Source organism: Gopherus evgoodei, chromosome 6 (genome assembly GCF_007399415.2).
Source record: "Gopherus evgoodei ecotype Sinaloan lineage chromosome 6, rGopEvg1_v1.p, whole genome shotgun sequence".
Taxonomy (NCBI): domain Eukaryota; kingdom Metazoa; phylum Chordata; order Testudines; family Testudinidae; genus Gopherus; species Gopherus evgoodei.
This window is the reverse complement of record NC_044327.1, coordinates 103,235,958-103,263,653: the sequence shown is the minus strand read 5'-3', so window position 1 is coordinate 103,263,653 and position 27,696 is coordinate 103,235,958. Positions and strand designations below refer to the sequence as shown.

The 27,696-nt window shown below is 41.8% G+C and overlaps 2 protein-coding genes and 1 long non-coding RNA gene across 4 annotated transcripts in view; 2 read left to right on the top strand and 1 right to left on the bottom strand.

Annotated features, from left to right (window-relative positions):
• Positions 1 to 9,573: 9,573 nt before the first annotated feature.
• The window catches only part of ITGA1 (integrin subunit alpha 1), a 128,518-nt gene continuing 110,395 nt past the window's right edge, over positions 9,574 to 27,696 (top strand). For both annotated transcript variants that reach the window (XR_004000857.1, XM_030565945.1), the window contains exon 1: positions 9,574 to 9,895. Coding sequence is in view for 1 of the 2 variants with exons in the window: in XM_030565945.1 (XP_030421805.1) it covers positions 9,832 to 9,895 (64 nt within the window). In the remaining variant the exon portion in view is untranslated. The remainder of the gene's footprint in view (positions 9,896 to 27,696) is intronic.
• Positions 10,642 to 11,732, bottom strand: LOC115653144. The gene is made up of 2 exons (XR_004000858.1): positions 11,528 to 11,732; positions 10,642 to 11,010 (listed from the first exon to the last, which is right to left on the bottom strand). It is a non-coding gene; the product is annotated as an uncharacterized LOC115653144 (long non-coding RNA).
• On the top strand, positions 18,522 to 23,616 carry PELO (pelota mRNA surveillance and ribosome rescue factor). Its single transcript, XM_030565946.1, has 2 exons — positions 18,522 to 19,784; positions 21,438 to 23,616. Exons 1-2 carry the CDS (start codon positions 19,059 to 19,061, stop codon positions 21,867 to 21,869), a joined length of 1,158 nt encoding a protein of 385 aa, XP_030421806.1. The 5' UTR covers positions 18,522 to 19,058; the 3' UTR covers positions 21,870 to 23,616.

The following is a 27,696-nucleotide window of genomic DNA, read 5'->3' as shown; positions in this document are numbered from 1 at the left end:
TAGCATCGATTATCGGAGTGTTGCACTGTGGGAAGCTATCCCGTAGCTATCCCATAGTTCCCGCAGTCTCCCCTGCCCCTTGGAATTCTGGGTTGAGATCCCAGTGCCTGATGGGGCAAAAATCATTGTCGCGGGTGGTTCTGGGTACAGCCTCACCCCTCCCTCCCTGAAAGCAGCAGACAACCGTTTCGCGCCCTTATTTCCTGGGTGAACTGTGCAGACGCCATAGCATGGCAAGCATGGACCCTGCTCAGATCAATACCGCAGTCGTGGACATTGTAAACACCTCACGCATTCTCGTGCAGTCTATGCTGAACCGGGACCTGCAAAGCTAGGCGAGGAGGAGGAGGCGGCTACAGCAGCGCGGCGACGAGAGTGATGAGGACATAGACACAGAATTCTCTCAAATGGCGGGCCCCTGCGCTTTGGAGATCCTGCTGGTAATGGGGCAGGTTCTAGCCACTGAACGCCGATTTTGGACCTGGGAAACAAGCACAGACTGGTGGGACCACATAGTTTTGCAGGTGTGGGACGATTCCCAGTGGCTGCGAAACTTTCGCATGCGTAAGAGCACTTTCATGGAACTTTGTGACTTGTTTTCACCTGCTCTGAAACGCCAGAATACCAAGATGAGAGCAGCCCTCACAGTTGAGAAGTGCGTGGCCATAGTGCTCTGGAAGCTTGCAACGACAGACAGCTACCGGTCAGTTGGGAGTCAATTTGGAGTGGGAAAATCTACTGTGGGGGCTGCTGTGATGCAAGTAGCCAAAGCAATCATTAAGCTGTTGCTACAAAAGGTTGTGACTCTGGCAAACGTGCAGGTCATAGTGGATGGCTTTGCTGCAATGGGATTCCCTAACTGTGGGGGGGCGATAGATGGAACCCATATCCCTATCTTGGCACCGGAGCACCAGTGCACCCAGTACGTAATCCGCAAGGGGTACTTTTCAATGGTGCTGCAAGCACTGGTGGATCACAAGGGACGTTTCATCAACATCCACGAGGGATGGCCAGGAAGGGTTCATGACGCTCGCGTCTTCAGGAACACTACTCTGTTTAAACAGCTGCAGCAAGGGAATTACTTCCCAGACCACAAAATAACAGTTGGGGATGTTGAAATGCCTGTAGTTATCCTGGGGGACCCAGCCTACCCCTTGATGCCATGGCTCATGAAGCCATACACAGGCAACCTGGACAGTGGTCAGGAGCTGTTCAACTACAGGCTGAGCAAGTGCAGAATGGTGGTAGAATGTGCATTTGGCCATTTAAAGGCATTCTGGCGCACATTACTGACTCGATCAGACCTCAGCCAATCCAATGTCCCCACTGTTGTTTCTGCTTGCTGCGTGCTCCACAATCTCTGTGAGAGTAAGGAGAAGACCTTTATGGCGGGGTGGGAGGCTGAGGCAAATCACCTGGCCGCTGATTACGCGCAGCCAGACACCACAGCAATTAAAAGAGCACACTAGGAAGCGGTGCGCATCAGAGAAGTTTTGAAAATGAGTTTCATCACGGGCCAGGGTAAAAAACTCTTGTTTGTTTCCCCTTGATGAACCCCCCCCCCCTTGATTGATTCATTCCTTGTAAGCAACCCACCCTCCCCCTTCAATAACAGCTTGCTTAAGGAAATAAAGTCACTATCATTTTGAAAGTCATGTATTCTTTATTAAAAAGTCACTATAAAAAGAGGGAGAGAAATGACAAGGTACCCCGGGTGTGGTTTGGGAGGAGGATAGGAGGGAAGGAAAAGGCCACTAAAAATATTTCAAAGTAATGACAGCCTTTTGGTTGGGCTGTCCACGGGGGTGGAATGGGTGGGTGCACGAAGCCTTCCCCCACACGTTCTTACACTTCTGGGTGAGGAAGACATGGAACATGGTGAGTGGTGAGGGTGGTTACACAGGGGCTGCAGCGGCACTCTGTGACCCCGCTGCTCTTCCTGAAGCTCCACCAGACGTCAGAGGATATCAGTTTGATCATGCAGCAGCCCCAGCGTTGCATCCTGCCACCACTGATCTTCCTGCCTACACTTCTGATCTTCCTGCCGCCACCTCTCATCTCGAGAGTCCCTTCTATCCTCACGTTGGTCCCTCCTGTCCTCACGTTCACTGGCATCTTTCCTGTAACTTGATACCACGTCCTTCCACTCATCAGATGAGCTCTTTCATTGTGGGTCACTTCCATGATTTCCGAGAACACTTCATCTCGCGTCTTCTTTTTCCTCCGCCTTATCTGAGATAGCCTTTGGGATGGAGTAGGGAGACTTGAAGAATGTGCAGCTGCATGAGGGAGGGAAAAAAGGGAGAGAAGTATTTTAAAAGATACATTTTACAGAACAATGCTTATACTCTTTCACAGTGAACAACACTATTCACCTTACATAGCACATGTGATTTCACTACAAGGTCGCATTTTGCATCTTAATATTGAGTGCCTGCGGCTCTGGTGTTACAGATCTCACAGACGCAGGCCTGGGCATCAGAATTCAGCTTGCATGCGGCCATGGTAAGCCATTGTCTTTCGGCTTCTGCAGCCTTCATATACACAGTGCCCTCCTTTCCCAAATACCAAGCAAATCCCATTCAGTGATGCTTCTTTCCTGTTAACATGTAGCAGCAGAAGCCACCCCCCACCTCCAATTCTGTGGGATGATTGCTTTACCCCTTCCCCCACCCCATGGCTGGTATCATGGAAGATCACTGCTAATCAACTCCCTTTGCCCCCCCACACCTTGTGGCTGGTAGCAGGGAAGATCCCTGATAGCCAAACACGAAAAAGCTCAGCGCTATCCCCCCACCCCCCGCTTGGCTACCTGCAAGGAAAGATTTCTTTTAAGCAACAGGCAAACAACCCAGTAAGAATGGCCATCTCTGTCCCCTTACTTAAATTCCTGAATTTCAACCAGGTTACCATGAACTATATCAGTCTCCTGAGGATAACACAGCAAGATAAAGAACGGATGTTTCTTGATTGCCAGCAATTACTGGGACCATACGCAGCTATGCTTTGTCATGCAATGATACCCGATTACTTGCTACATGCATGGCGTGGTAAAGTGTCCTACCATGGTGGACGGAATAAGGCTGCCTTGCCCAGAAATCTTCTGCAAAGGCTTTTGGAGTACCTCCAGAAGTGCTCCATCCCAGACATGTTAACAAACTTTTCCAATAACTGTACTGGTCGCAAAGAATCCTGTGGCACCTTATAGACTAACAGACGTTTTGGAGCATGAGCTTTCGTGGGTGAATACCCACTTCCTCAGATGTACTGGCCGCGAATGCATCCCAAGGCCTCAGGGCAAATCAATCATTAAAAAACATTTGCTTTTAAACCATGTTTTATATTTACAAAGGTACACTCACCTGAAGTCGCTTCCATGGCTTCACTGTCTGGGCTAGTGGCTTGGGAGGGCTGGGAGGGTAATTCCGTCTGGGTGAGAAATAGCTCCTGGCTGTTGGGGCTAATGGAGTGCTCTGTGCTCTCTGCAAGCTCGTCCTCCTCTTCCTCCTCCTCATCTTCCCCATCCACAGAATCCTCAGGCTTGGCTGAGATTACCAACCCCACCTCGGAATCCATGGACAGGGGTGAGGAACTGGTGGCGGACCCCCTTAGAATTGCATGCAGCTCAGCATAGAAGCGGCATGTTTTTGGCCCTGACCCGGACCTTCCGTTTGCTTCTTTGGTTTTCTGGTAGGCTTGTCTGAGCTCCTTAACTTTCACTCTGTACTGCACTGAGTCCCTGGTGTGGCCTTTCTCCATCATGGCCTTGGAAATTTTTTCAAATACTTTTTCATTTCATCTTTTGGAACGGAGTTCTGTTAGCACAGAATCCTCTCCCCATATAGCGATCAGATCCAGTACCTCCCGTGTGGTCCATGCTGGAGCTCTTTTTCGATTCTCAGGAGACTACATTGTTACCTGTGCTGATGAGCTCTGCGTGGTCACCTGTGCTGATCAGAGCTCCAAGCTGGCCAAACAGGAAACGAAATTCAAAAGTTCGCGGGGCTTTTCCTGTCTACCTGGCCAGTGAATCAGAGTTGAGATTGCTGTCCAGAGTGGTCACAATGGTGCACTGTGGGATACCGCCCGGAGGCCAATACCGTTGATTTGCGGACACACTAACCCTAATCCGATATGGTAATACCGATTTTAGCGCTACTCCTCCAGAAACCGATTTAAAGACCCCTTTATATCGATATAAAGGACCTCGTTGTGTGGACAGGTACAGCGTTAAATCGGTTTAACGCTGCTAAAATCGGTTGAAACGCATAGTGTAGACCAGGCCTAAGCTAAACACAAGTTGCGACTAACTGTTAAGCAGAAAGGGTAACACCAGTTGGAGGTGATCACTTGAAATGAAATGACCAATTGGGAGTTAGATTGTTGTGCATAAAGGGTTTCAAAAGCTTGTACCCTCCACCAACACAAATTGATCCAATAAAAGATATCACCTCACTTACCTTGTCTCTCTCATATCCTAGGACCAACACAGCTACAACAACACTGCAAACAAGCTCGCGCTCTATTGTTACATCACTCAATATGTTACATTGCAAAAAGAGACATTTTACTCGTGCTTGGGTCCAGTATAATGTCATGGAGTTCAAAAAAAACATAGCCTGAGTTAAAAGCAATGCTATAGTACTTCAGAGAATTAAAACAGTGTCTCATGAGCAACATGAAACAGTGAATCAGGTTTTCAGTGTCGGCTGTTGACTCTAAAAAAGTAGTTGACTTAGTAGAAATAGAATAGTACAGAAAACAATGAAAAAAGGGGACTCAATGCACAAATAAATAGAAGCAGCATATGTAAGAATCCTTTCATCCTATTTTATGTGAAAATCCTACTAGGCATTATATAAAAAGAAACTATGTCATACATTCATCCCTTTCTGCTTTAAGATAACCATGAATACAAAAAAGTCAGCAATAGAAATGAAGGCTTGATTAGATTTTTCAGATCATGTTATCTTTCCAGAAAGAGCTGAAGTAATAATTACAGTAAAGACTACACACTCAGGTTGAAAGCTGAAGAAAACAAAACTGTGTCTTGGGAAAATGTGGGAGAGAAAAATCATATAGTAGTGGTTGGAAAGTATTTTGAATCTGATAAGGAGTATGGATCTATTCCTTTGATTTCAATAGAGATACAGACTACGGATGAATTTGGCTCAAGAGTATTCTAGGTCAATTGATATATAAACTCATATTCCAAGCCAGGAAGATAAACTGAAGAGAACAATAAATCCTGGCTGTTCAGTTTTTGTGATATCAAAAATAATAAGAAGAAATTTGAATATGAAGCACTTGTATAGTATTTTCCACTTTTAAGATGTTTTACAAACATTAACTAATTAAACTATCACAAGCTAGAAAACAAAATAATACTATTAAGATCCATGTGTCAGGCTGTCTGGAGTGGCTCACAACTGTGAGTGCCAGCCTCAGAGAAGATTGTTACAAACCAGGGCACAAACACTAAATTTGATATGTGTTCTATAATTAGATTTCACCAACCAAGTATCAAGTGTGAACTCCTCAAGCACTTAACATGGAATCACAGACAGTACCCTTGGGAAATCAGGTCTGTCTTGCCACCCAGGCAAGCTTGCCTTTATGATAGATGGTCCCTTACAACAAAACTCACAACAATATTCACTTACCCCTAATCAATTGTACCTCAGATCTCACACCAAAGACAATACTTGGAACCAATCCTATAATAAACTATCTAAATATTTATTAACTAGGAAAAAGAAATGAGTTATTTACAAGGTTGAAGTAGGTAAACATATACACACAAATGAGTTACAATCTTGGGCTCCAATAGGTGATTGAAATTGCTGTAATATGCAAGTGCTACGTGACCTGTAGGGCTGACCTAGCTAAGCATATTTTTGTGACATTTTACAAGAGGGTCAAAGAATTTCCAAGATCTTGACATTTATTTTTAAATTAGTTTTTACTTTTCTTTTCCAGCCAACACAATATATAAGAGTTTTTTTCTGTGCTACTCTGATCTACTGAACCTGTCAGTATTCAATAGGGTGGTGTTCTGATATAAAAAATTACCTAGCTGTCATGAGTACACAAACCCCACATTGAGCAACAAGGGGTTAGGGAGCTGCTCTGGGCTCAGCCTGTTCAGCCCCACGACACCTGCAAGAGATGCACAGGCTGAAGGCAGAGTCAAAAGGGAGCAGAACAGCTCACTTGGGGACACAACAGGGAAAAGACCAGACCTGCAACTTGCAGCACCTGAGAGAAGAACTGAGGGAAGGCAGGATCTCTCCCTACAACAACTGCCTAAAGATCCTTCTCTGAGGGAAGGGAGGACCTGCTTCAGGAATACCCTGAGACTGAGGGAGGCATTTCCCTCCTCTCTGTCATGTGGACTCAGTTTATTTGTATTAATTCTCCTTCTTTTGTTTATAGGCTATCCCTGAAGAGGAGAGATTTGGAACTAACCTGGCTGGAGGGCCAGGGCATGAGAGAAGGCAGCTGCCCCTTCCAAAGGAAGAAAATTACCCTTCCCTGTCTGGCCATGAAGAGCCCCTATGTGGTGAACTGAACCCCTTCACACTTTCCTGTACAGACTGTGAATAGGGACAATAGAGGGATGGTAGGAAGTGGCCCAGGAAGGGCAGCCTTAAGGTGCTTCTGGGTGTTGGATCCTTTTGTTGTCCTCATAGGGGCTGGAGGTGACAGCTAGTGGCGTTCTGTTACTATCTTTGTTGGGCCTGTCCTGTAGTAGATGACTTCTGGGTACTCTTCTGGCTGTGTCAATTTGTTTCTTCATTTCAGCCCTCAACTAAAACCTCTCCAGCGTATCATCAAGGATCTGCAACCTATCATGAAGGATGATCCCTCACTGTCACAGATCTTGGGAGATAGGCCAGTCCTCGCTGACAGACAGCTTCCCAACCTGAAGCAAATACTCATCAGCAACCACACACCACACAACAAAAACACTAACCCAGAACCTATCTCTGCAACAAGCCCGTTGCCAACTCTGTCCACATATCTATTCAGGGGACACTATCATAGGAGCTATTCACATCAGCGACAGTATCAGAGGCTTGTTCACCTGTACATCTACCAATGTGATATATGCCATCATGTGCCAGCAATGCCCCTCTGCCATGTACATTGGCCAAACAGGACAGTCTCTAGGCAAAAGAATAAATGGACACAAATCTAACGTCAAGAATTATAACATTAAAAAACCAGTTGGCGAACACTTCAACCTCCCTGGACGCTCAATTACAAACATAAAAGTGGCAATAATACAACAAAAAAATTAAAAAAACAGTCTCCAATGAGAAACTGCTGAATTGGAATTAATTTGCAAACTAGACATCATTAAATTGGGCTTGAATAAACACTGGGAGTGGATGGGTCATTACAAAAAGTAGAGCTATTCCCCCTACTGTTACTCAGATCTGATTATCACTACAAGTTTTTTTTTCCTCCTGCTAACAATGGTCCACCTTAATTGATTACACTCGTTATAGTTGGTATGGCAACACACATTTTTTCACATTCTCTGTGTGTATATATATAATTTTCCTACTGTATTTTCCACTACATGCATCCGATGAAGTGGGTTTTAGCCCATGGAAGTTTATGCTTAAATAAATGTGTTAAGTCTCTAAGGTGCCACAAGTACTCCTCGTTCTTTTTGCTATCACTGACAGTAGCCCTTATGAGATACTTTAGATGCTACCACAATACAAATAAATACTGATGATAATAATTCATAGGCAATTATGAATAACCTTATCATCAGGGTTATTTCTAATCCCAAAGAATTAATCTTACTCCCAGCCAGTATGTATATTTTCCACATGTGTACAGAAGACCACAGATGTAGTACAGAAATATTTGAAATGGCTTCTTTCTTTCTTTCTTTCTTTCTTTCTTTCTTTCTTTCTTTCTTTCAAATTGTGCCTCGAACTGTTAGTTATACAATGGAAATAAATATTTTGATATACTATAAAAACGAGAGATACTCCCCACAGTTACTTTGTTTATGTGTAAAGATAAGAAGGCAATAAAAAAAAATCTTTAAAAGGTAAATATTTGTCTTGCGGAAAAGAAAAAATACTAACTTATCATAACTTTTGCATAAACTCTGTCTTTTTATTGCTCGAGATTAGCATTGGTTTGGTTTAATTTTATGCATAACTTTTATATCTGGAGAAAGTTATATTTGGCATCTTAAATGGGCACCAACAGTATCTAAGGTCCAGATCCTGCAAAGATTTATATACTTGCTAAACTTTATGAACTGAGAGTAGTCGCATTGAAGTAAACAGGACTACTCAATGTGCAAAGCTAAGCACGTGCACACATTTTCACAGGATCAGACCCACATTGATAAATTAAGCTCTAAATCTATTCAATCGTCTGAAAATCTGTATTTCCACAGACTTAACAAAGAGGAAGTATGTTCAGGTGTTCTCATAACACTTAAGGCAGAAATAGAAAACACATTTTAACTATGGCTAATGGTCATTAGTTGCCTTATTTTATTAGCGTCTGAGGAACTGAAAAAAATTCACTGAACTCCTGGCTCCAGCTCAAAAAGGGGAGGAGAATTCAGTAATGGCCCACAATGTCTAAGTACTTCAGATTGTGTTTTGAACTCTATTTTCTTTCCATAGTGCAGCAATGCACCATCTCAGTTTCCTTTGTTTTGCAGAGTAATACAATAACTTGGTAGTATGTTCAAAGATGAATCTCAGATCAATTGTTCTGAAAGGAATATAACACAAACTGGACACATCTCTGGAACATTAGAAAAGAATAAATATTGCCAGGCACATTTGCAGTGAGTTTAAAATATTCTGAACATAGTCACTGCTCACCCTGAACTTAGTTTAGCATTATTCATAGGGTTTATTCAGTGATTAATTTGTGAAATTCCTGAGGAAGAAGGGAAGGGACCACAAAAAGAGTTTGGAAGTTGTGGGCAGAGGTAATTTTTGTCTTGAGCTTTAATGATAATGCAAAGCACATGCAAATACAGAAGAGAGCATGGAGGAAATACATGCATCCTCTGTCTGGGAAGCCGTTGAAAATTTAGTTTGGTGGAGGAGGGGAAAAATTCCCCAATTTTCTCCTACAAGCAAGTGATTGGCTTTAGGACTGTGGTACAACACATACACATTTTTAAAGAGTGATGTAAGTGAAATAAAACTAGCCCAACAAAAGCCACCCTCAGACTGGAAGTGTCTTGTAATCTGGATTTAACGCACTTCTCTTCATCTCTTGATTTGTTTCATATGCTGAGGGGAGGAAGGGGCACGAGAACAATGACAGGCCAGTTGTAATCCGGAGCCGGACATCCAGCTCTCTCCTACTGCCCTCCCACTCCCATCCTGGGTGGGGGTTGGCCGGTAGGAGACACCCAGGAATTATAAACGTGCATTTGTCCCTTTAAGGTTTGCTTTGCTCCCTGCAGACTTTAGCCTAAACACTGAGATCTGACTTTATTTGTACATGTCTCTCAGCTCTGGGATCCTGGCACGCAGGGGTTTCAAAGACCCAGAGACCGTCTGGGGTTAGGGGGGCGGGTGTGTGTGTGGGTGGGTGGGGGGCAAACTCATCTTGATGTGAAGAGAAAACTTGAAGGGACTGAAACAACAAACAGGAAATGCCTAGCCCGGCTGCTGCTCTTGCAGATGCAGAGAGGACCAGAGGCAGTTGCAGCGCATTGAGCTCTTCCCCCTAACAGGCACCGTGTGAACGACCGAGCTAGCCCAGGGGATCTGCTCTGCTGCCCCCCGGCCCTGTCCTCCTTCACGAGCTATCCTTGCCACTGCAGCCATGGGCTCCCAGCCCCTCCGTAGCAGAAGCCCAGGTGTCGCTGTCCAATGCGGGATTCTGACAGGTGAGAGAACTCCCTCTCTTTCCCTCTTCTCTGAAGACCCAGATCTGCCAAGTCTCGCTCCTCTGCAGGGCGGCTCCCTTCTTCGGGAGGATGAATCTCTCAGGATAGGGCACCAGAGTCGCTTCAAATCTCTGCATCCATCATCCCTAGAAACCTCACTCCGCTCAGAGTGCCCCGGTTTAAGAGAGCTGGGTTTTTAAGAAACTTTATCTCGCTGGGCGTCAGTCTCCTTTACCCCCTAATATCTCAGGAAAATACTCAAAAAGCAGGAGGGATGGGAGACAACAATACAAGTAGAAGCTGCTAGGCGAAGGGTGGGTTATGCAGGAACAACATTGATGAGTGTGAACTTTTTTCTTGGTTTCTGATATGGTTGACTGCAAAGGGCAATGTTAACTGGTCACACTGAGGAAGGCAAAAAAATGTTTCAGGGACGATAGCTCAGCCCATTAAGCATGTAGTATTTCCATTTAAGGACTTAATGTTGTTGGGGATTTCTTTTGTTTTGCACAAAAGTGGGGGGGGGGGCAATTCAAGTACTGTGTGGACAACAATTTCTGATATGTTGGGGGAGTTGTGGCTAAAGCGTTTGTATTTAGGGAGAGAAAATTCAAGGAAATGGAAATGAGTTGAGGAAGTGCAAACATTCACACAACTGTGGGATTTGTCTCTCTGGGATACAGTTTTCTTACAGTGTGAGCAAGGCAAAACAATTGAGCTGATAAAGTCTGAAATTAACCAATATGCACGAAGAAATAAGCTTTATATAAATCATCCAAATGGAGAGTGACAGGGAGTGGGGGAAACGAAAAGATCATTTATATTGTTGAAAGTATTTTGTAACTCTTTTCTTCACTTTGGGATTGTTCTGAAGCGAGATTCATGTAGAAACCTGAACAAGAGTAGTAATCTAGGTTTATCAGGCAGTTGACAGGTAGCGCTTTGCAAATGTATATCACATTATTATAATTATCTCCTAAACTATTATTACATGATCCTTTCCAAAATCCTTATACTGTACTTGGTTTTGTGCAAGTGATGGTGGTGTTTCTTTGTGGAGGGGGGATACGCAGCTGCAGCAGTTTTAAACACTTATTTCTGGACTCCTTTTCCATCTGGAATTGAACAGATAAAACTTGTATTGGCTACAGATGATTCAGCAAGAAAAGTGCAAATTTAAATTAAGTCAAGAACTGCAAAAGTTAAGGTTCTTCCGTATATGTGCAACATGGACAAATTAATAGTGCGATTATCTTAACTTTAATTGCCTAACTTTTATCTGACAATTATAACAACATCACATACACAGAGATTATTTTAATATCAAAACGAGGCTTCCTCAAATTTCATCCTCACTCACTCTCAATCTGCTTCTACATAGCCCCTGAGCCTTCTCTCTACTGGAGCTCTCTCTGTTCACGGGAACATTAATGTATTATTATTATTTATTAACCATGTTTATTATGGTAGTTCCTAAGGACCAACCAAGAATGGGCTACACAGAGCAGAAGTGAAAACACAGAGTAGCAGACAGTTCCTACCCAGGAGAGTTTACAATCTAACTAGACATGCTAAAAACACAGTTTGAGAGAAGGTTATATAACAAAACTATCCCATCCCTTCTTTTCTTACCCTTTCACTACCTCTTCTCTGTTCTTTTCCTCTTGTCCATAACAATTTCGCTATCATTTCTCAGCTGCTCTCCTCATAGCTTTTTGCATTCAGAGACCTCTTTCCCATTCAGGCCCTTCTGTCTTGTTCTAGACTGTTGCAAGTTCACAAGACCAAGATATACTGGTCACAACCCTTCTTCCTACCAGTGTCACCTCAGTTTTGCCTGGAGTCTGCTTTAGCCAGCTACTCTTCATACAAGTTCTGATTTAAGATAAGCAATGAAAAACAAGTTGATGGTGCAACTTTGCTTTGACTAAAAGGAAATTTGGGTGACCCAACTGCAAACAAGATATTATCTAATCATAAAGAGGAAACTTTAGAAAATCATGTTAACACAAAGTATATGCACCTTTATCTTTTTTTATTTTATTTTTTTGTACTGCTCAGCGAGCTTGAAAATCAAGTACTGAACTGCTCCATTTAAAAAGAAAATAGAACTCTTTAAATTATCTAGGAAAACAAAACAGAAAGCTAGATAAGGTAGGGGTGGGGGAGTGAGCGTAACAAGATCTCATAGGTCCTACACCTACAAATCTCTCTTTCTTTCTCTGAGAATGAATGGAAGACAACATATAATCCTACACATTTTTGATTGAGCTCTTGGTACTTTTGAATTTTCTGAAATTTTTGAAAATAAAATTGATTCATGAAAAAATCTGATGCATAGTAATGGGTACTTAGCTGAAGTCTTCTTGCTCATAGGTCCTGCCTTACTGAAGTCTCAATGTCTCATTGGGACCAGGACCAGGTTTCTAGTGCGATGCAACTCAGCTAGGTATTCCTCAAACTTACTGAGATAATATTTCTCTCTCCAGCGGTTCTAACTCTTGCCCATTAAAATGAACAACACATTCTTAAGCTCAATGGGTGCAGGATCAGACCATGGGTGCAATACCCTACTTGTAGTATATTTTTATACAAAACTATTATAAGAAGCAATTTATTGCTTACAGAAGCTCTTAATTAACTAGGCTGTATTGATCTGTGTGTTCAAGCACTTGCTTATCACATATAGCTCAGTGGTTTGAGCATTAGCCTACTAAACCCAGGGTTGTGAGCCCAGTCCTTGAGGGGGCCATTTAGTGATCTGGGGCAAAAATCCGTCTTTGAGCAGCAAGTTGGACTAGACAACCTCCTCAGGTCCCTTTTTAACCCTGATATTCTATTCTATGATTGACATGAAGTTCAATTGTCACATTGTAACTTCAGAGTTTAAGCAGAACTCCTGACTTTTGCACCTCTCGTTAACTTTTTTTATCTTAATACTGCAACTTCTGTTTTAAATTGCCACCCTATGCTGCAGAAACAGGTGTTGTCAGATGCTACCGGTGTGGTGCTCTGCTACGTTCAATGTTGATATCAATCAGCTGTGTACGTGTGTTCTCTGTGTGCTGCCCCAGCTCTGCGCAGATAGCTGACACAGCAGACCCCGAGAGAACCCCCAGTGACCACATATTCTAGTAAGGTACAAAGGCATTTCGGCCAGGTTTATTGTCAAACGAAGCACAATGATAGTTCCCTCTAGATTTTACTCTACAGGACATACTACGAATATGTGCTCCCTGGCAATGGACTCAGCTCAGTCAGTGGCGGGACTTTCCACTGCCCCCTAGGCTGGACAAAGACACTGCCCCAAGGATGCATTCTTATATACAGGTACAAACAAGTTACATATCACTCCTGACGTATTGAGGTGCAACCCCTCTACGTAGCAAGGTACAACCCCTCTACATAGCTAGGTGCCGCCTCTCACCTTGTATGTGTTGGTTTGAACAGAACAACTCTATCCATCATATTCCCCTTTTGGCTATGTCATTGAGATGGGTCAGCCTGTTCCTTGCTATCTGTGTGGAGTGTACAAGTATGCGAATGTTCTGATATCTGGTGTTCAATACCTTTTAGGTATGTCTCTTTTCGCAGCATCAGCCCTTTCCTTGTCAGCTTCTGTGAGCAGGGCCTGCCTCTGGCTCACAGCTTAACTTTACTTTATGTTAGCAAAGTCTTGACCATTACTTTAGTTCAGGTCTTAGGCCTCATACCAGGCCTCTGATACCAAGGTTTATATCTCAGGACCTCCTCTTACTACAACAGGCAAAATAATTTGATATGTTGGGAAGTCAGAAAGTTGACAATTGCTTTATTTAAAATTGAAATTCTGCTAAAAGAGACACTCTCAACTCTCAGAGTGATAGCTGTGTTAGTCTGTATCAACAAAAAGAATGAGGAGTACTTGTGGCACCTTAGAGACTAACAAATTTATTTGAGCAAAGCTTCCGTGGGCTAAAGCCCATTTCATCAGATGCATGCAGTAGAAAATACAGTAGGAGGTGTGTGTTAGTCTTCCTGCCAGTTTATGTGGTTTTACAATCACAATTTCCTATTTTAAAATATATATATATCGTTCTCTCCCATGTCAGCCACAAAAAAGACCTACACAAATAACAGGGAAACTGTTTAAATGACTGAGTTCAATTCTACAGGCATTATGCTTGTGCTTAATTTTACACAAGCAAGTAGTTGCAAGAGACCAGATCCTCGGTTATGTAAACTGTCATAGGTCTTCAAAATTTAAACCAGGTGAGGATCTGGCCTATAGACTTTAATGGGATTACTCAAATAAAAAAGTTACTCAAATGCTTAACTATCTGCAGGATTGGGATCTCTATGGGACAACAGTGAATTTGATAACAGTTGTCAAATACAAAAAATAAATACATTGGAAATACATAGCAAAATATTTCTTTCAGTTATAGTAACCTGAGATGATTATTTTAAGAATAGGCACAAAATTTTCAGATAGAAATGTGACATTTGTTGACAATGTCTCTTTAATTGTAGATGGCATTATAGTTTAAGGTCGCTATAAATGTAGTTATGGATCATTGTTCCTAATTTGTATAAAGTTTTCAGTTTTTTGCTTGAAAAAAGAATCAAGTATCCCTAGAAATGTCTGCTTCTCTCCACTGCACAACAGAAGTGGATTACTGTATATGTGTTGAGTTGCAATCTCTCTTGTAGTCACTATGAAACATGGCAATCTTTAGTTTAGCAATGTTTAGTTTTGAGACACAGAACAGGTCAAAACTTGCATGAACTGAGTATTCATCTATTATTTAGAGATATTCGGCCTTCTCCTGTCCTTTAAGATGCAGCAGTTCCATTGACATCAGTGGAACTGCTGGTCTGAGTAAAGATTACAGGACTGGGCTCAAAGAGTAAAGAAAAGATCTCTAATTTAAAAATGTATAATAATGCATATAGTTGAGCTGTCAAATAAAAGGGAAGACTTACATTTATGCAGCAAGAAGAAAGTATAAAATCCTTTTACACTTGTTAGTTAAGCGCTACTTATAGCTAATTTTCACTTGAGAACAGCATGAGTCTTGCATTTGAAATTGTGTATATCTTAAGCAGCACAAAGAGGAAAATCCAGCACTCAGCCTGTGTAACTGGCCATGTGCTGAGAAGATGCACAGTGTTAGAGAAGGAAGAAATTTTCTTCCGCCAACCACAGCACAGTTGTGGAGCCTCTTTAGGTTTCAAAACAACCAGCTATTACAATTGAAAAGATGTTAAACTAAGTGCTTAGGGGTGTTTCAAATTGTGTTAATTAACTCAAGTTGCCTAACTTGATTTTTAAAAAGCACTTTTTTGCATGGTCCTCAACTCCCAGTGATTGAGGTGACCTCTGCAGGGCTTTCACCTAGTTCTGGAGGTGAGCGGTGGAAGGACACAGATGCCTTGCCCCATCATATACTCTGTGGAATGCTGCTCAGAGGCCTCATGTCAAGCAGGGCTCAGAACCATGCAAAGGGTGCACACCCCCTTTCTCTGCCACAGTGGAACCACACCAAGCCAACGGCACAGGAGCCTCTGCAGCTTCAGAGGCGGGAACCTGATTTGTCACAAGCTGCCAAAAGCAATGTCTGAAAAATGTGTCACAAAAATAAGCATAATGAATCTCTGAAAATATTCCCTATTCCAATATGTTGGATAAATAATTGACTAGCTGAAGTATTTAGAGCCCCCACAAGGTCTTATGCTAAAATATAGAAGGATTTTTAAAAGTGAAAAAGAGAAGCAATATCCAACCTGCAATGCAAGGGAAATGAGAAACTCTCCTCCAGGTTCAAGAAAATGGATATCTCATAAATATTAAAAAAGGTGGGAGGAAACTCCTAAAGAAAAACTGAACACAACCCCCATCTAGATTGTACAGTTTTGTAATTGAAAAGAATGAACAAATATAAGACCCAATCCTAACCATTATTCTGTGCTTAACTTTACACCTGTGAGTAGTGCCATTAATTTCCATGGGATTAAACATGCTAACAGTTAAGCACGTATGTAAGTGTTTACAGAATGGAACGTTAGGCCTCTTATTCATAAACCCCATTAAATTGTATCCTTTGCCTTTGTGTGATACTTAGGACTCAGTCTTAGGAACTTAGGAATTGTAATACCAAATCAGAAATGAGGTCTATCTAGTCCAGTATTTTTCTCCAATAACAGCCAGCACTAGATGCTTCACAGCAGCAGATCTGGGATAATTTGCCTCCCATTCGGTCTCATCCTGAGCTCTAATAGAGATTGGCTTAAACCTTGAAGCATGAGGTTTAACAAACCTCTCAGAATTTTTGCTATTCCTTATGATAACTCTGGAGATTCTGATCTGTATAAACATCCAATCCCTTTTTGAATCCTGCTAAATTCTTGGCCTCAGTGATCTAGACTAACACAGCTACCCCTCTGATACTTGACCTCAATGACTTTCAAGAGCAGAGAGTTTCAGTCTAATTATGTGTTGTGTGAAAAAATATTTCTTCTTATCAGTTCTGAATTTGCCACTTTTTTATTTCATTAGATGTTCCCTTGCTTTCGTGTTAGGAGATAGGGAGAAATGAAGCACTGTTCATTATTTTATATACTTCTAGCATGTCTCCTCTGATTTATCTCAGTTCTAAATTCAATAATTCCATTCATTTCAAATTCTCTTCACGAGTTTTTCCATGCCTCTTAGTCATTCTCATCACTCTTCTCTGCACCATTGATGTATATAAAGGGATTTAAATACTTTCTCTATTGTTCTCCCTCTCCCTCCCCATTTCTTATGCAACTTAACATCATTTGCATTTTTGACTGCAGCTACACATTGAGCAGATGTCTACAGTGATACACAGCATCCTTTTCTGAGTTGATACATTTAAGTTTGAACCTTCTAAGGCTGCAGCAGGTTACATTGTCTCCTGCACTTGTATGACTTTGATTTGTCAACATTAAAACTCCCATTTGCCATCATGTTGCCCATTCATCTACCGTGTTGAGGTCTCTATGAAGTTCCTCATAGTCCCCTCTGGTCCTGATCTATCCTAAATAATTTTGCGTCATTTGCAAATATTGCCACCTCACTAGTCACCCTACCTTTTCTAGGCTCTCAATATAGTAAACAACACTGGACCTAGTACAGAACCTTGAGGCACCCGACTATTCACTTTTTGCTATGATGAAAATTGACCTTTTAATCCTTTTTGTCTTCTAGCCAGTTTTTTATAGATGACATTACTTCACCACAACTTAGCTTCTCTAATAGCCATTTCTGAGGGATCTTGTTAAAAGTCTTTTGATACATCTAAATAAATTGTCAAGTGGTTTTTCTTTATCTACTACTTTAATGATGCATTCTAAGAGACTGAGACATTATTTTCCATAGCAGAAACCCTGTTGGCTATTTTTTCCACTACTACTGTTTAAAAAACACCCCAATTCTGCAACTTGTTCAGTATATATATATATGCATAATGCAGCACTGTATACATGGCAGGAGAACCAAGACAGCTAGAAAATAAAAACTAACTTCTGCCAACCCTGATATTTTATTCACAGAGTTCTTATGTGAATGATCTGCACTTAATATAGTTTATCTTGCTTCCTCCAGCAAAACAGCTTTCAACTGCTGCGGAAGTCTGCAGACTATGTTTAAGATTCCCAAAGGGATCCCATCTCCATTTGAAAAGTTTATGGGGTTCACATATGCAAAAAGATTGAAAACTACTGCTCTAGCAGGCACAATGTTGCTTTTTAACATTTCCCAAGACATAGTTTAATCTTTCTCTCATAGATTTCGAGGCCACAAGGGACCAGTGTGATCATGTCATCTGACTGCCTGTATAACACAAGCCATAAATCTAGCTTCATATTTACCTTAGTCTTCAAATTTGGCTTGTTGTGGGGACTGTAATATTGGCAGCTTGTGGGAGCCCAAGAACTGCACTCAGGAGCCTTGGGTTCTCTGCTGCTGAACTACTGAATAACTTTGGGCAAATCACTTCTCTGCACCTGTTTCCCCATCTGTGAAATAGGGGTATTGAGACTAACCTCCTTTGTAAAGTGCTTTCAGAGCTATTGATGGTAAGCGCTGTATAAAACGTAGCTATTATTACTAATCACTATCAAATGGAAGTGCCAGCCAGTGGCCACGCTTGTGGTCCCGACTGACCAAGCCGTTACTCTAGCTTTGTGCCAAAGGGAAGTGGAACAGAGCAAGGCGGTGCACCCGGGCAGGCCAGCTCTCTAGCAGGGCGAGAGATGCTCCCTCCATCAGGTATCGCAGCCCTCACACGGCCCGCGGGGCCAGCACTGCTCAGGGGTAGGAGGCTGCAGGGCGGCGGCTACGCTGGGGGCACAGTGGGCTGGGAGCACAGGCAGGGGGAAGGTGCTGGGTCAGGCGCCCCGTAGCGGCCAAGCGCAACCCCCTCAGAACAGCGGTGCTAGGGCCACGTGCACCACCCTGACCACACTCCTGTCTGTGCCGCGACCACCGCCCCTGCCTCGCTGGCAGCCAAACCCAGCCCCGAACGTCTACCCCAGCCCTGGCCCCGAGCAATCTCCCAGTGGCCCGGGAACATTCCGCGCATGCGCTAAAAAGGCGGGGGAAGAGTGCAAACAGCGTCGGCGACGCCAGCATTTCTGCGCGCATGCGTGTAGGGTTCGCCGCCGGCTCCCTGAGCCAGTTTATGTAAGTGCGCCGGAAGTAATCTCAACGTCTCCCCTCCGGGTCGGCCGTGTACGCATGCGCTGTGGGAAGGAGCTGCCTAGCTGGCGCGTACGCGAGGGGGCCGATGCTGTCGCCGGGCGGCTCTCTACTGTGCCTTATCCTGTCCTCAGCCAGTGCGCAGGCGCGTCTCAGTGTCGCCGTCGCTGCTGACTGACTGTGGAGTGTCGTCAAGCGCCGCTCGGATCAGCGAGGTTCAGTGGAGCGATCAGCCCGTTAGCGTGAGGGGGTCCGGCACCAGGCAGCACCTCTGCCAGGGCCTAGAGCCGGCCGGCCCCGTCCCACGTGTCCCCTCCGAGAGGCTTCTGCCCCCGTCCCCTTCTCGCCGAGAGGACGCAGGGTCCCCAGGCCGTGTGAGTCCCCGGGTGTGGGCTGAGGAGCCAGCGCCTGCCCCGCGTGCGGGGTGCCGTGCTATCCCGTTTTCCGGGCAGCGGCAGGATGAAGCTGGTGAGGAAGGACATCGAGAAGGATAACGCGGGGCAGGTGACCCTGATCCCCGAGGATGCCGAGGACATATGGCACACCTACAATCTGCTGCAGGTGGGCGACAGCCTGCGGGCATCCACCATCCGCAAGGTGCAGACCGAGTCCTCCACGGGCAGCGTGGGCAGCAACCGCATCCGCACCACCCTCACCCTCTGCGTGGAGACCATCGACTTCGACTCGCAGGCCTGCCAGCTGCGGGTCAAGGGGACCAACATCCAGGAGAATGAGTACGTCAAGATGGGAGCCTACCACACCATTGAGCTGGAGCCCAATCGCCAGTTCACGCTAGCCAAGAAGCAGTGGGACAGTGTGGTGTTGGAGCGCATTGAGCAGGCATGCGACCCAAGCTGGAGCGCTGATGTGGCAGCAGTGGTCATGCAGGAGGGTCTGGCTCATATCTGTCTTGTTACTCCCAGCATGACACTGACCCGGGCCAAGATTGAAGTGAACATCCCCAGAAAACGAAAGGGTAATTGCAGTCAACATGACCGAGCGCTGGAGAGATTCTATGAGCAGGTGGTGCAGGCAATCCAGCGTCATATCAACTTTGAGATTGTGAAATGTGTTCTGGTGGCCAGCCCGGGGTTCGTAAGAGAACAGTTCTGTGACTACATGTTCCAGCAGGCAGTCAAGACTGACAACAAGCTGCTGCTAGAGAATCGGTCAAAATTCCTTCAGGTAAAGTAGATAAGTCCTTAAATCAGGAAATCCAAAAAGAGTGAAGAGTTATACAATGTGACAAAAAGGTGTTATAAGTAAAGTGACATTAACACACAGAAAACTTAGGCTGAACATCAAGAGAAATGTATTTTTGATGGGGTCTTAAATGATTGGCTAGTAAGGAATGTAGGTGTCCTTTCATTTGGGACATTTAAATCTAGACTAGGTAAAGCAGTAGGTAATTAAATGCATCCCCCCCTCCCCCCGGAAAAATATAACAAACAAACAAAAAACCAAAAACTTGATAGTGGCTCATTAAGATGGCAGAAACAACAACAGTTGGGAAATTACATGAATGTCAACTCAGTTCTGTTGTGTCAGGCCCTACCAAAGTCATGGTCCATTTTGGTCAATTTCACGGTCATAGGATTTTAAAAATAATAAGTTTCATTATTTCAGGTATTTAAATCTGATATTTCACAGCATTCTAATTGTAGGGGTCCTGAACCAAAAAGGAGTTGGGGGAGTGTTGCAAAGTTATTGTAGGGGAGGTTGCAGTACTACTACTTAACTTCTGCAGTGCCGCTGGTGGTGGTACTGCCTTCAGAGCTTGGCAGCTGGAGAGCAGCAGCTGCTGTCCGGGAGCTCAGCTCTGAAGTCAGAGCTGCCGCCAGCAGCAGAGCAGAAGTAAGGATGGCACGGTATGATATTGCCACCCTTATTTCTGCACTGCTGCCTGCAGAGCTGGGACCTCAGTCAGCAGCTGCCACTCTCTGGCCATCCAGCTCTGAAGGCAGCAGCACAGAAGTAAGGGTAGCATGGTATGGTTTTGGTATGCCATCCTTATTTCTGCGCTGCCTTCAGAGCTGGGTGCCCAGCCACCAGCTCCCACTCTCCAGCCACCCAACTCTGAAGGTAGCACAGAAGTAAGGGTGGCAATACTATGCCCCCCCCCCCCGCAATAGCCTTGCAACTCTCTTTTGGGCCAGGACCCCCAATTTGAGAAACGCTGGTCTCCCCTGTGAAATCTGTGTAGTGTAAGGTAAAAGCACACAAAATACCAGTATTCACGGTGGGAGTCCAGATTTCACAGTCCATGACGCATTTTTCAAGGCTGTGAATTTGGTAGGGCCCTAATCATGAGTGTTTAATGACAGATTTAATGCTGCTGTAAAAAAAGCAAGCAAAAACATACCTGTAACTGGCAGGACTGAGTTAACATTGCTGTTGAAAACTTTAATATTTGTTTCTCTTGGTTTGGTTGTCTGCATGACCTTAAGGTTTCATTTACTGATTATTTTTCATCTGGGTATTTTTTAAAGGCGAATGGAAAAAAAATAAGAAAAAACAGATTTTAAATGTAGCAAAAGCACTAGTTCCTATTGAGGATTACTCTGATATCTAGTTTCAGATGTATTTTGCTCTAGGCCAGTGCTCTAAATCCCAGCATATTTAAAGCAAATCTTGAATGATAGAAACATTTTTTTCTGTCCTTGCTAAATTTAAAGATAGCTGAAGGGATTTTGTTCAATATTTATGAAAAAAAAATCACCTTGAGAAAAAGACTGATGATGGAAAATTTCAGTTCACAAGTGAAACATATAAGACTAAATAATCAGCATGGACTAAATGATCCATTTTTTCTTCTATCTATAACATTTATTATTGTAGGTCCACTCCTCCTCCGGACATAAGTATGCGCTGAAGGAAGCTCTTTGTGACCCAGCTGTGGCCAGCCGTCTCTCTGACACAAAAGCAGCTGGTGAGGTCAAAGCCTTGGATGACTTCTACAAGATGCTGCAACATGAGCCTGACCGGGCTTTTTATGGCCTCAAACATGTGGAAAAAGCCAATGAGGCCATGGCCATTGATACCCTGTTGATCAGTGATGAGCTCTTCAGGCACCAGGATGTGGCTTATCGCAGCCGATATGTGCGGCTGGTAGATAGTGTGCGGGAGAACATGGGCACAGTGCGCATATTCTCCAGCCTTCATGTGTCTGGGGAGCAGCTCGGCCAGCTGACAGGGGTAGCAGCTATCCTGCGTTTCCCTGTTGCTGAGCTCTCTGACCAAGAGGAGGAATCCAGTTCTGAAGAGGATTGATGACAATGGCTCACTCCACCCTTCCCTCATAGCATAGTAAGACTAAAATGATAGTCACGGCACTTCTTTCCAAATACTGCAAGCAGATGTGCCATGGCATGCAATTTAACTTTTTGAGAACAATATTTTTGAAGGTGTTTGGTTTTGTTCAACATGCTCTACTGGATAGCCATATGTATTTGCACTTGCTGTGGTAATGATGATGATGGGTATACTATAGGTTGGGGTTGACCATTGTTTGTACAAACTACACTCTGGATCTCCAAGAGCATAACAAACATATAAAAGTCTCTGATTTGGTTCCTGAAAGCTGCTGATTAGGTATTTTAAAGAAGATGAGTTTCTTTGCCTTTTTGGTGAATATACAAAAAAGGATAATAAATTAAGGGGGAAAAAACACTAAAATGTCACATTTTTCTGCTTTAAATTATGTGCTTGCAAACTGTACTGCAAAGTATGGAAAGCAACATGTTAGGTATCATATTATAAAGTATACTGATACTTTTCAATGAGCTGTCCAAGGCTTGCCCATCTGAATGGCTATGTTGACAACTTGGTCAGGAACCCAGAGGTTATACCTTACTGATGTAAAAAGGAGTAGATTGTAATAGGAAGAATACCAGATGTGGATCTGTCTTCGTCATGAGTCCAGCAATTTGGCTGAATTTAGCAATATTTAATAATGTTCTATCTTTAAAAAAATGTTCTATCTTTAAAAAAAGACCCTGAATTGACAGTACCCCTTTAGACATGATGGCAACTGGAGGCCAAGGTGTGAAGCTGTATGTGCCATGCTTTTAACGTTTCTTTAAATGCAGTACCTCAGATCCCTGTCATGTGAGCTTCAGAAAGTTGTACTACATGCTGATCTATATACTATAATTCAGATGTTCCAGCTTTAATTAACTGTTTTCTAATGAATCAGCATTAGGATAATTTGGGCCTGATGCTGCAAGCCCTTACTTGCATGAGTAAGGTTTGCAGAATTAAGTCCATAGTTTCCCTAGAAATCCTTTTGGCAATAGATGAATGGCTTGCATTACAGTCTCATAATCTGGTATTCTCATGTAGATGTTTTTAAAAACAGGTATGTACAGTACAGTTTCTCTTGGCAATAGAAGATCTAATTAGAGGCAGGATTTTGGCCTTTTTGAAGGTAATGATGTTTAGAAAAAGTTAACTTAGTTATTTCCCAATTTTATTTAATCTATTTATCCATATTTATTAAAGGTGCTCAGAACTGAGGTGATCAAATGGTAATCCAATATTTCCTGGAGTTTATAGTTTTGAAAAAAAATTTAGCTGGGGGAGAGTAGGGGGGATGAGGAGGGGGAATCTTCAGAATCTGAAACACAATTAAGGTGGTGTTTGGGGCGGGGTAGGGCGGTGATGGTAGTGTCAAGAGTAATAGTGTAATTTTTACATATAAATCAGGCATGTCAGGCAAGGCATGGCCGCAAATTTAGGTTTTTTTGTTTTTGTTCTTTAAATACTGTTAAAACTCAAGTTGGGGCAGCCCTTGAGTTATAACTTGAATTAACTTTGCAGTGAGTTGCAGTGGTCCACTTTGGAAATCTGATTATAGAGATCCTGGCCTTAGAGCCCAATCATGCAAGGCCTTCAACTCCTATTGAATGTTTATCTGTTTGAGGAATTACAAGTAATCACTGAAATTTTCTCTAACTATTAAGCACGGTTTCACTTAAAAAAAAAAAAAAAAAAAAAAGGAGGGGGGGGCATTCTTGTTGAAAGGCTGTAGTTTATCTGGCAAGATCCTGAGCCGCTAGCAAGGGTTGGAATGTCCTCAGCTTACATTAAAGTCAATGTGATTTGACAGATACTCAGCACATGGCAGAACCAAGCTGCAATAAATAGTCTTACATCTGACACGTTAGTTTTATAGCACTGAATGGTTTCACTGTGTCTAAATACTGCATAAGTATTTTCTCTCTTGAGTTTGCTGTATTAGACCTGTATGTTGGTAAGCAAACATCAGTGGTTGTTATTAAATATTGCAATAATTTTCAGGATAACACTATTTATAATTAAGACCAGACTGCAGCACTGAGCTTGTATTTGGCATGGATAGCTTAAAATATCTTTGCATTGGTATAATTGGTTGAATTATGGTATCCTAGATTGTGGGACAGAAGGGCTTGCTGGTTCTTTGTGTCATGCATGAAAAAATGAGTTCATTTAAAAAAAAAAATTAAGGGGTACTAAATTTTTTTAGCCTTTTGTAGTACATGAAAGGTACAAAGTAAAAATACTGCAATTCTACACTTCTATACTATGTGCCTCTAAGTGTGACGTACTGTATTGTCAAATACAGTACAAATAAATAACCAATATATCAGTTTTTTGGAAGGATATAATTCTCAGAAGTGTGAGAACTTATTTTTGCAGTTCAGTAACACTTTATAGTGGTTTTGTTTCTCTACAATATTTCTGTTTAAGTTTAAAATTGGAGTTCTGCAATGAATGAAATTTATAAAAATATAGATTTTTCTTTTAACTGTTATTGCAGTGCCACTAGTTTACTGGAAGAAATGCATACTTCCAGAAAACAAGACACCTGTAAATTTGGTCATAAACACTTTTGCAGTGTAATCAAACCCATTAACGATACAAAGGAACATGTAGAAAAATGCATCAGGTTTCAGGAAGAAGTGTATGGAATCATCCTCCAAGCAGACACAGTAATGCAGACCCCCTACACTTGATAGAGTTCCATTGAAGCTGATTCCTTTTGTAGTTAGAGGTATTTGATGAAGAGTTCTTTCCATATTGGCACATGTACTTGCAAAGTTAAGGCTTTAAACTTATATAAACCATATACAGAGATACTTCATCCACCACTAGAAGTCAGCAAGTGTTAAACAACACAGCAGTATTACACTACAACTTAGGACAGGACATGAGTACCTTTTCTAGCCAAAACTGCAATGGAAGTAGAGATCCCTGTGCTAGGATTGGCCCAACATGGAGGCCCTCACCCTTAAATATATGCCTTTGGGTTTTCAGCAGTCACAAAGAGGACCTCAGTATTGCCTTTCTGAAAGAAGAATGAGAAGTATAGACTTATATTAACTCTGTATAATACGGTTTATGCTGTGGTTACTTTATTGATCACTCATTTCCCCGGATCAGCTGTGACACTTCTGAAGTATATAGGACTTAACATAGAGGAGTTGGCTCTAGCATGCCTGCTTGTAGGATTGGCATGTTATGACCTGGCCTATGCTTAACATTAAGCCTGTCAGTAGTCCTGTTTGTTTTGATCCAGCAACCCCTGTTCCTGGACTGATTAATTCACTTGGGAAGAACCACTGCTGATCTCAACATGTAAGTGTTCCGGGATTTTCATTATGAAATTTATCATAAAAATATAATATGATCAGCAACTAAAAAATAAATCCACTTGATTATATATCTTATTTTATTTGCTTTGTTTTAGAGAAGAACATGATTAACACAGACAATCATTTATCTTTTTATTTAGCTTTGAGCAGTTTTTTTCCCTCATTTAGGCCATTCAAATAAAATGCTATTAATTATAGGCATATAAAGGTTATTATACTAAACTTAAAACACATTTATAGAGCAGTATTACTCAGACCTCAGTGGTTCAGGAGCCAAATTAGCAATCAACATTACCCAAAAGAGCCATATAAATTAATTATATAATTTATATTTTCATATATATATAAAAAATACACATACCACACACACACTTACAGCAAAATGAGTAAGTATTTTATCAACTACAATTGGTTAATAACATAGTAAAAGCATCCTGATTGGTTAATAACTAAGAATGGTTAATAATTAAATCACACTGTGTTTTAATGCATCTCCTGCAGCTCTTTGCAACACATATTAAAGAGCCACTTGCAACTCTTGAGCCTCAGTCTGAACCCTCTAATCTGAAACATCCATTTAAAAGGTAGACACTAAATCTAGACACAGTGGTAGTGGACTCAGGGATTCATGATAGTGAGCCTTGAAATGTAAAACTTGTTTTGTCAGTTCCTTTTGTTACAGCAACACTGATTAATTAGAGACCATGTAATGATATTAAGGATTATATTTTATTGTTGTATTCTTGGGTCTGACACCCTCCAAAAAAAACTTAAGTCCTAGGTTTGGAGCAAACAGAATAGTACCAACTCCACTTATTTTTAACTGTTGAAAATATAGATGGACATATGATTTTTTTCTTCATAATTTGTTATTTAGCATATATTTGACATTTTGTTCTGTTACTTTGAACTATACATAATGAAAATGTAACCTACTTATAAAAAGTGAGCAAATGCATGTAGGCTTTTAATATTCACTTTTGAATTAGCTCAGCTAGACCACTGTTTACATAACTAAAGTTTTAATATTTCTAATTATGCTTTCTTAAACAGAAATGGCACAAGTTACCTCATTTTGAGAAGGAAAAATATATCAAATAGCAAAAAGGTTTAGACTACTGTTCATCTTATCCCCAGTCTGTCCTCTGCAAAGTGTGGACTATTCCTTATACACAAGATCTCTGAAAGTAATTTTCAAAACAACCAAATTTTTAGAAATACACAGCTTTCATACTTTTAAGGTAGATTCAAACAAACATGAATTTGGAAGATCATTTTTATATAAAGATCTCTAAAGACAGTGAAACATTTTATTGTGTAATAAAGTGAATATTTTGAGGTGTGCAATTTAGGTTTCTCTGAGAGGGAATAACTTCAGTATAATTGGTTCCACAGCACCTGTAATTCTCTGACTACTTCCGCAGCTTGTTGAAGAAAATTGTCACATTCAAATTTTGTGTAGAAAAGTAACTTTATTAAAACCTATAGAACTGTTAACATGGAAATCCTGCTTAAGGAAATCTTTATTCAGTGAGGACTGAAGTAAAGAAAATTCCAATCATGTTAGGTCTTCCAAGTACTATATTAGGTTCTAAATTCAAGCTCCATGTTGAGACTTTTGTTTTCCGAGCAATGGAAGGAATAAACACAGGCTGGAGAGCTCCTAGTCTGACACTTGCATAAAGAATTGCTCAGTGAATAATGTTTAATGCTGCCAGATTTTTTGTTTTTGACTTATTTGGTGTGCAATGGCTTTGATTTTAAGATAATGGCCACTTGTATTACATGAACTAAGAGATTTTCATTCCTTTTATAAACACAAAGGTAACCAGGAGTGTGCACTCTTTCAACTGGCTGAATTAGAAATATCATGAAGTCAAGTTGTTTTGTAGTCTCCGAATGTTAAACATAATGTTGAGAAAAATATTAAATTCTTTCCTCATTGTGCCATTGTTCAAAAATTATTGCCCTTCCTCATTGCAGCTGAGGACTGTAGAAGGTGGTTGATCTCCCTAGTACTGCCTGAGTTGATCTCCTTAGAACTGCCAGTTTCTGGCTGATCCCAACTGTCAAATTTAGTTCTGAACAAGTATTGGCCCCTGATTTTTTGTCATTCATTTTGGAAATTCTACACAAAATATAGCTGTTGCCATAAAGCTCGAATAATTACTCATACAATATAGAAATACTTAAAGTTTGTGTGCTGGAAAAATGTTCAACTGACTTTTTACTGGAAGAACTTCAAAGCAAACAAAATATATATTGCTGCAAGAATATGTAATGTCTTCACATGAAAGACAAATTTAATTAAGTCTTTCAGTGAGCATTAACCTTCAGAAAGCTGGCACTTCTATTTTGCCAGCCAAAAAAATGTTTAGGGGGAAGTTTGTCTTTTTTTAATATGTATTTCTGCAGACCCCAAATGTTCAACTTTTGTATGTAGAAAAGACTTGATTTGTAAGGTA

Excerpts from the sequence above, each read along its gene's own strand:
- PELO (XM_030565946.1), top strand. The coding sequence starts at position 19,059 with ATGAAGCTGGTGAGGAAGGACATCGAGAAGGATAACGCGGGGCAGGTG. Across the intron at positions 19,785-21,437 it reads ATCGGTCAAAATTCCTTCAG|GTCCACTCCTCCTCCGGACA; the intron begins GTAAAGTAGATA and ends TTATTATTGTAG.